At 42.5% G+C, this 7,703-nt stretch overlaps 1 protein-coding gene across 1 annotated transcript; it reads left to right on the forward strand.

The window, feature by feature from the left end:
* The first annotated feature begins 942 nt into the window (after positions 1 to 942).
* Positions 943 to 7,040, forward strand: LOC140559818 (heme oxygenase-like). The gene is made up of 7 exons (XM_072683480.1): positions 943 to 1,100; positions 2,381 to 2,435; positions 3,050 to 3,161; positions 3,282 to 3,497; positions 4,168 to 4,440; positions 5,041 to 5,128; positions 6,133 to 7,040. Exons 1-7 carry the CDS (start codon positions 953 to 955, stop codon positions 6,252 to 6,254), a joined length of 1,014 nt encoding a protein of 337 aa, XP_072539581.1. The 5' UTR covers positions 943 to 952; the 3' UTR covers positions 6,255 to 7,040.
* The last annotated feature ends 663 nt before the right edge of the window (positions 7,041 to 7,703 follow it).

Below are 7,703 nucleotides of genomic sequence, written 5' to 3' on the forward strand. Positions count from 1 at the left end.
CGAGGGTCAACATTAGTGAGCAGCTGAGGTCATGTGATTCGGACAGAGCGTGATGGGCCAGAGCTATAGAAAATATCTTCTGTGGATATTTTGGAATATACTATACATTTTAACAGGCTAGAGACATGAAGAGCCTTTTTAAAGTGGCAAGAACTTAATCAGCCATAACATTAAAACCACCTGCCTAATATTGTGTAGGTCCCCTCGTGCTACCAACACAGATCTAATCCATCGAGACCTGCTCTTCACAAGGCCTCTGAAGGTGTCCTGTGGTATCTGGCATCAGGACGTTCCAGCAGCAGATCCTTTAAGGCCTGTCAGTTGTTTGGTTGGGCTTCCATGAGCATCAGCGAGAGCCATGGCCACCCATGACCCTGTCGCTGGTTCACCATCATCCATCCTCAGAGCACTATTGGTAGGTACTGCCCACTGCATACCAGAAGAACCCCACACGAGACCTGCCTGATGTTCTAAAGATGTTCTGACCCTTCTTCCACTTGTCTATTTTTCCTGCTTCAACACATCATCACCTGATTGCTCACTTGCTGCCTAATATGTAGTCCCCCTTTATTAACAGGTGCCACTGGAGCCTGATAATCTGATTATTTACCTCACATCATCAGTGGTTTTAATGTTTTGGCTGATTAGTGTATTACTATGTGTGTAAGTGCACTACATTCAGTCTACAGCCCTCTGCACTGTGTGATCGGTCGTATGACCACTCAAAGCGTTGCCTCAGACTGGAGAATGCACTGTGTCATGGTTAGGCCTAAGCCCCGCCCAGCCGTTTGCCTTCCTGCCTGTGTCTGTTCTCATGCTGGTGAATGTTCTGAGTCATGGTTAGCTCTAATCCCTCCCTCTCACTCTCTCTGCATCTTCCCTTCCTCTGTTCTCAGGCTCTGCTTTGTCATGTTTAGTGATGGTCCCTCCCTCGCTCTTTGTTCTGGCCTCAATGCTACATCCTGTTTCTGCTCTTCTTGTCTTCTCTCAAGAGGATCTGAGATCGGAGAGCGATACTGAAACTGAGAAGCCACTCAGAAGCCACTCAGAAGCCACTCAGAAGCCGACACAGGTCACAGCAGTCGCAATCTCAACTCGGAGTAAGTAGCCTTTCTACTGTTCACTTCTAAGTGCACTTTTGATTTTGTGAACTTCACTTGCAGACTTGCTGATTGAACTAGTGCTTAGTTTTACCATGTTCTTCTGACTTAGTAGACTAATACTCTTAAATGAAGGTGCCGCAAACAGCTCCCAAAAACCCCCCCAAAAAACACTACCTTTGATTTCCTGAAGAACCTTTTAAATGCTGTCCAAAGAACCTCCACATCACAGCTGTTGAACAAATGGTGCTGGGGAACACTCTTTAATCAGTATAGAACCCTGTGCATTATGTTGAGGGTCTTTGAAATTGATAAAGGTTCTTCAACCTGAAATGCTTCCTTGTTTGAAAGGTTCTTCAGGTTCTTGCTAAAGCATCACTCCAAAGTTGAACCTGGAAGAGCATTTTAAAGCTTAAGGAACCTCCACAGGAACATGCAGCAGTTCTACATGATTAGAGACTCTCTGGGTGTCCAGTCTGTAAAAATGGTCATGGGAAACGCTCTACAGTTGGGATAGAACATTGCATAGTATGTGGAGGGTCTTTAGAATCGATAAAGGTTCTTCATACTGAAACATCTAGTAATTTGAAGGGTTCTTTAGGTTCTTGCTAAAGCATCACTTCAAAGAAACCTTCCATTTCTTTAAAGACATTTCTTTGTGTATGTGAGATGTTTGGGTGTGAAGGACCTTTTAAAAGCTTAAGGAACCTTCTCATCATGCAACAGTTCTACATGATTAGAGGTTCTTTGGACATTTAGTCTAAACAAATGGTGCTGGGGAACACTATTTAAATGGTATAGAACCTTGCATAGTATGTGGAGGGTCTTTACAATCGTTTCTTCATACTAAAACATCTCATAATTTGAAAGGTTCCTTAGGTTCTTGCTAAAGCATCACTTCAAAGAAACCTGGAGCCTTTCAAAGCTTAAGGAACCTTCTCATCATGCAACAGTTCTACATGATTAGAGGTTCTTTGGACATACAGTCTAAACAAATGGTGCTGGGGAACACTCTTTAATGGGTATAGAACCTTGCATATTATGTGGAGGGTCAGTTCTTCAACCTGAAACTTCTCCTCGTTTGAAAGGTACAAGTTTGTAGACGTTTGAGGGTGAAGAGCTTTTTTAAAGCTTGGAGAAACTCCACATGGTGTAAAGGTTCTAAACCCTGCTTACGATTTTCCTAGAACTCTGCAGGGTTCTGCAGGGTTGAGTGTTTTTGAGTGTTCTTTAATGTAGTGAAGCTGTTCCAAGTTGATCATCAACTTGTGCTTTCTCAGAAATGGAAGCCGATAAGAAGAACACACAGGCCGAGAAGATCCAGACCACAGACTGGTAAGTTCTAAATGAGGGAACCAAAACCTTCACCCTTCAGCTAAGAACAAGTACAGTCAGTGAAATATGAGTGTCTGCTTTAAAGTGGTTTAGTAATACACACACAATATGGACAAAAGTTTTGGGACACCTGCTCAGTATTAAAAGAGCTTATCGTGCTTTAGTAACTGTCTCTACTGTCCATGAAAAGGCTTTCTACTAGGTTGTGTATTCAGCAACAAGAGTGTTAGTGAGGTCAGGATGTTGGGTGATGATCACCACCCCACCTCATCATCCCCAACTTCCCAACTCAACCCAAAAGTACTGGATGGAGCTCCACCATCCATCATTCCAGAGAACACAGTTCGTCCACTGCTCCACAGCTCCTCAATGCTGGGGGGCTTTATACTCCTCTAGTCATGATGCCAATAGGGCCATGTTTATTTATCTGCTCCAGAGAGTCCTATTCTATATACATCTGTGTCAGCAACAGGTGCAACTTAAAGCAGCTGACTGCAGCCATTAGAAGGGGTGTCCACAAACATTTGGACATGTAGTGTATGTGGATTGAAACAAATAACGGTTGAATGAATCAGTACAGACTTTATATGTAGGTGTTGTGTCTCTCTCCGCAGCGATCTGTCTGAGCAGATCAAGGCCGTGACTAAAGAAAGCCACGTCCGAGCCGAGAACACACAGCTGATGCTGGCCTTCCAGCGGGGACAGATCACTCTGCCACAGTACAAGGTCAGCCATCGGCCTGGAACTGACCTACACACTCATCACAAATCTCCCTTAGGTTTACCTTGTGTTCATCCTCTGAGACATAACCCAATGACCCCTTTCCTCTCCTGTATGTCTCCTCAGCTCCTGCTGTGCTCTTTGTACAAGATCTACGAGGCTCTGGAAGAAGAACTGGAGAGGAACTGCTCCCATGAGGCCGTTGCACCAATTTACTTCCCCCTAGAACTGGCCAGGCTGGAGACCCTCAAGAAAGATCTGGAACATTTCTATGGTCAGAACTGGAAGGAGCATCTTGTGGTTCCAGCCGCTACCCTGAGATATGCTCAGAGACTCAGAGAGGTATGAGATAATTCCCAAAACAAGAAATAGTGGCACCTCAAGTAGATCCTACCAATGGTTCTCAAACTGGCCCCTCACATGGTCCACAGTTTTGCTCTATCCCAGCTCCCAAGATATTCTGAAAATCTGTGGGGTTGGGAGCTGGGTAAGACAAAAAATTCTGGACCATCTGGAACAGGCCCAGAGGTCCAGTTTGAGAGCTACTAGGCTGAAGCAGTGGTTCTCTATACAAGTCAATCCTGGTAGGCCCTTACAGACACACTTGATTCAGCTCTCCACAGTGACACGGTCACTCTGCCGCAGAATAAGGTCCGCCATCGGCCTTGACCTAATCAACACGAGTGCTTTCTAATTACGTAATGTGCCAAGATAAGTGTGTTAGAGCAAGTGTGTCAGACCCTAGAAAGATTGATTCACTTCACTGAACCGATTCCTTTAAACTTGTCTGTTTCAATAAGTCAACTGACATAAATGTATCATTCTAAACATGCTACAATATTAGTCATTTATTAGAAGCCTCTTCATTTCATGTGTAATATGGAATTAAACATTGCATAGCCGCTAAAAAAGGAAGATTCATTTGTGAATCAATTTGACAAATGATTCACTCACAAATTGTGCATCGCTATTTAACACTGGATTTGGATCTCCTTCTTGTCTTCCTTCTCAGATTGGTCGCAGGCATCCCGAGTACCTGGTGGCTCATGCGTACACCCGTTACCTAGGTGACTTGTCGGGTGGCCAGGTGTTGGGACGCATTACCCAGAAGTCCTTGGGGCTGAAGAACGGAGAAGGCTTGGCGTTTTTCTCGTTCCCGGCCGTCAGCAGCCCAAATCTGTTCAAGCAGCTGTACAGGAGCAGGATGAACAGCATCGAGCTGACCAAGGAGCAGAGAGAGGGAGCGCTGAAGGAGGCGTCCAGAGCTTTCGAGTTAAACATTGAGGTCAGAGCACTGCGTCAGTTAGCCAGTGGTGTTAACAGTTAGAAAACTAGGCTTATTATCTGGTCATTAATAAGGTGATTCAGTAACTACTACAAACAATTTAATATCTACTATAAATAATCTATTACCTAGTATAAATAATTCAGTGTCTACTACAAACAAGTATCTACTGTGAATGATTCAGGATCTACTGCGAATGATTCAGTATATACTATGAAAGATTCAGGATCTACTGCGAATGATTCAGTATATACTATGAATGATTCAGGATCTACTGTGAATGATTCAGAATCTACTGCGAATAATTCAGTCTATACTATGAAAGATTCAGGATCTACTGTGAATGATTCAGTGTATACTATGAATGATTCAGTATATACTGCAAATGACTCAGTATATACTATGAATGATTCAGGATCTACTGTGAATGATTCAGGATCTACTGCGAATGATTCAGTATATACTATGAATGATTCAGGATCTACTGCAAATGATTCAGTATATACTATGGATTATTTATTATCCACTGTGAATGAGTCAGTATGTTCAGTAAGAATGATTCAGTAAAGTAAATGTGTGTGTTTGCTTTGTGTTTTTCAGGTGTTTGATGATTTACAGAACTTGCTGAGCATCTCTGAGAACAATGAACTCAGACAGAGGGTCAAAGCCCCCAGCCAAAAGACTCCAGGTAAACACAACCACAAGCCTTTTGCCCTTCCAAAATCTTTGACTGATTGTGATTTAGAAAATGATTCAGTGCATCAATATTAAATTTCACCACAATGCAGTAGAGGTCAGACATCAGGAGGTTGTAGGTTCAATCCCCCGGTAATACTGCAGCTATCTGTGGCCGGAAGTCCCAGAGAGCATAATTGGCTTCCATCTTTCCTCTAAAATGCTTCATGTGACTCCGAGCAAGCACATGTTAAGCCGTCACCTTCCTACTACTGGTAGCATCATGTGATTGGAGGAGTGTGAATAAAAAAATACACAAAAGTGGCTGATTGCATAAACCTGATGACACAGCAGTGAATTACAGACAATTAAACAATACTGTGGGTTTTATGGTTTTATAACCAAACCAGTGATAAACTGTATCAGTGCATTCTTTAACCTTGATATCGCTGCTCAGTTTTAGTGATATAGATGTAATAATTAACGTCTATGAGGTAACGTCCATAAAAAAAAACGCAGTCTGCTACCTGTTGCCAAGCAGAACGTGTTTGTACTCAGAACATGTCAGTGTGTTCTTAACTAAAAGAAAAGTTTCATAAAAACTAAATTATTATAATTTATTTATATATAGAAATGTGCTTTCTGTATGGTTACCTTTACAAAACTGTAGAGGTTCCCATTTGTGTCATTTTAACAGAGGAAAATAGGAGGCAGTGTTTTTAAAGGGCAGTGGTGGCTCAGTTGGTAGGGCTGTGGGTTATTAACCACAGGGTTGTGGGTTCAATACTCACGTCTGCAAAGCTGCCACTGTTGAATCTAGTAGAAAGCCTTCTTCCCTAGAAAGTAGAGACAGTTACTTTAGTTTTTTTTTTTAATATCCTTGATTTTAGGAGAAACAATGAACGAGCAGGTGTCCCAATACTTTTGTCCATTTAGAGTGAACCCAGCACTCATTTAAAGGCAGTCTGAAGCATGCATGCATTTTTACTTTTCTCTTTCTCTCTTGTTCTTCTTCAGAAGCCAAACCAGCCCAGAGTTTAGTGCTGCCGTCCCATCTGGCCTCCAGCTCTCAGCTCCTCAGGATGCTCCTCGGAGTGTGTGTCGCCCTGGCGGTCGGCATGGGAATCTATGCATTTTAAACAGACATTAGCTTGTAAAGTACTGTATAGTGTGTTGATGGTTGTTGTAGATAGGTTGTACAGTGACCCGCCTTAGTGAAACTCCAGGATCTGTAAAAATGTCTAAGCACTTCCAGCCTGATGCCATTTTCTGATGCACTTTTAACAAGACGGGGCGTCCTTTACGCCGATGGTCCTGGAGGCCCACTGTCCAGCACACTGTGTAGTGTTGTCCCTGATCCCAGCACACCTGACCCAACTAATTAGCTAACTGAGTTGAAGTGGGCGTGTCAGATCTGGGGAGAAGCAGGGTGACGCAGGGTAGTAGGCCTCCAGCAGCAGGGCTGGGATCCACTGCTGTATGCATTGGAAGTATTCAGGTTCTACTGTATATAGACTCTCTGTAGATGTTTAGACTAATAGCAGAGATGCGTGTGAGTCTGTTTGTTATCTGATACCAAGCCAGCACTTTCTTCATGAAGAGCTCAGGATGTTAACTGGGCCGTGTAGAAATATGCAATTTTCACTGTATTATTACTGTAGTATTCAGACAGTGATCTGTACTGGATACAAGACAATGTGTGAGAGTATGAGTGTGTGTGTGTGTGTGTGTGTGTGTGTGTGTGTGAAAGAGAAGGCCTATGAGTGTTTATTACAACAACTGTGTGTATGGAAACTGTAATTACAATGTATATGCATTTTGAAATTATGCAAATTTTAAATACCTGTACATTTTTGATAGCCCTGCGGCACACGCACCATTTTTCTAAAAAAAAATAATAAAACACCGAAGGAAATCAAAGAAAACTGTGTTTTTTGTGCATCAAAATTATATTAAAGATATATAGATAGATAGATAGATTGATAGATAGATAGACAGGCAAGCAGGCAGGCAGATAGATAGATAGATAGACAGGCAGGCAGACAGATAGATAGACAGACAGACAGACAGATAGATAGACACAGAGATAGATAAACAGATAGATAGATCGACGACTGGACAGACAGACAGACAGACAGACAGATAGATAGATAGATAGATAGATAGATAGACAGGCAAGCAGGCAGGCAGACAGACAGACAGACAGATAGATAGACACAGAGATAGATAAACAGATAGATAGATCGACGACTGGACAGACAGACAGACAGACAGACAGATAGATAGATAGATAGATAGATAGACAGACAGACACATAAACAGACAGACAGATAGATAGACAGAGATAGATAAACAGATAGATAGATCGACGACTGGACAGACAGGCAGACAGGCAGACACACAGACAGATAGATAGATAGATAGATAGATAGATAGACAGACAGACATACACATAAACAGGCAGGCATGCAGACAGATAGATAGACAGATAAATAGATAGACAGGGAGAGAGATAGCTGGAAAGATGGACGGACAGATAGACAGATAGAAAACAGACAGACACAGATAGACTCTATCTGATAGACAGA

The sequence above is a fragment of the Salminus brasiliensis genome, chromosome 7, assembly GCF_030463535.1.
Source record: "Salminus brasiliensis chromosome 7, fSalBra1.hap2, whole genome shotgun sequence".
NCBI classification, from domain to species: Eukaryota; Metazoa; Chordata; class Actinopteri; order Characiformes; family Bryconidae; genus Salminus; species Salminus brasiliensis.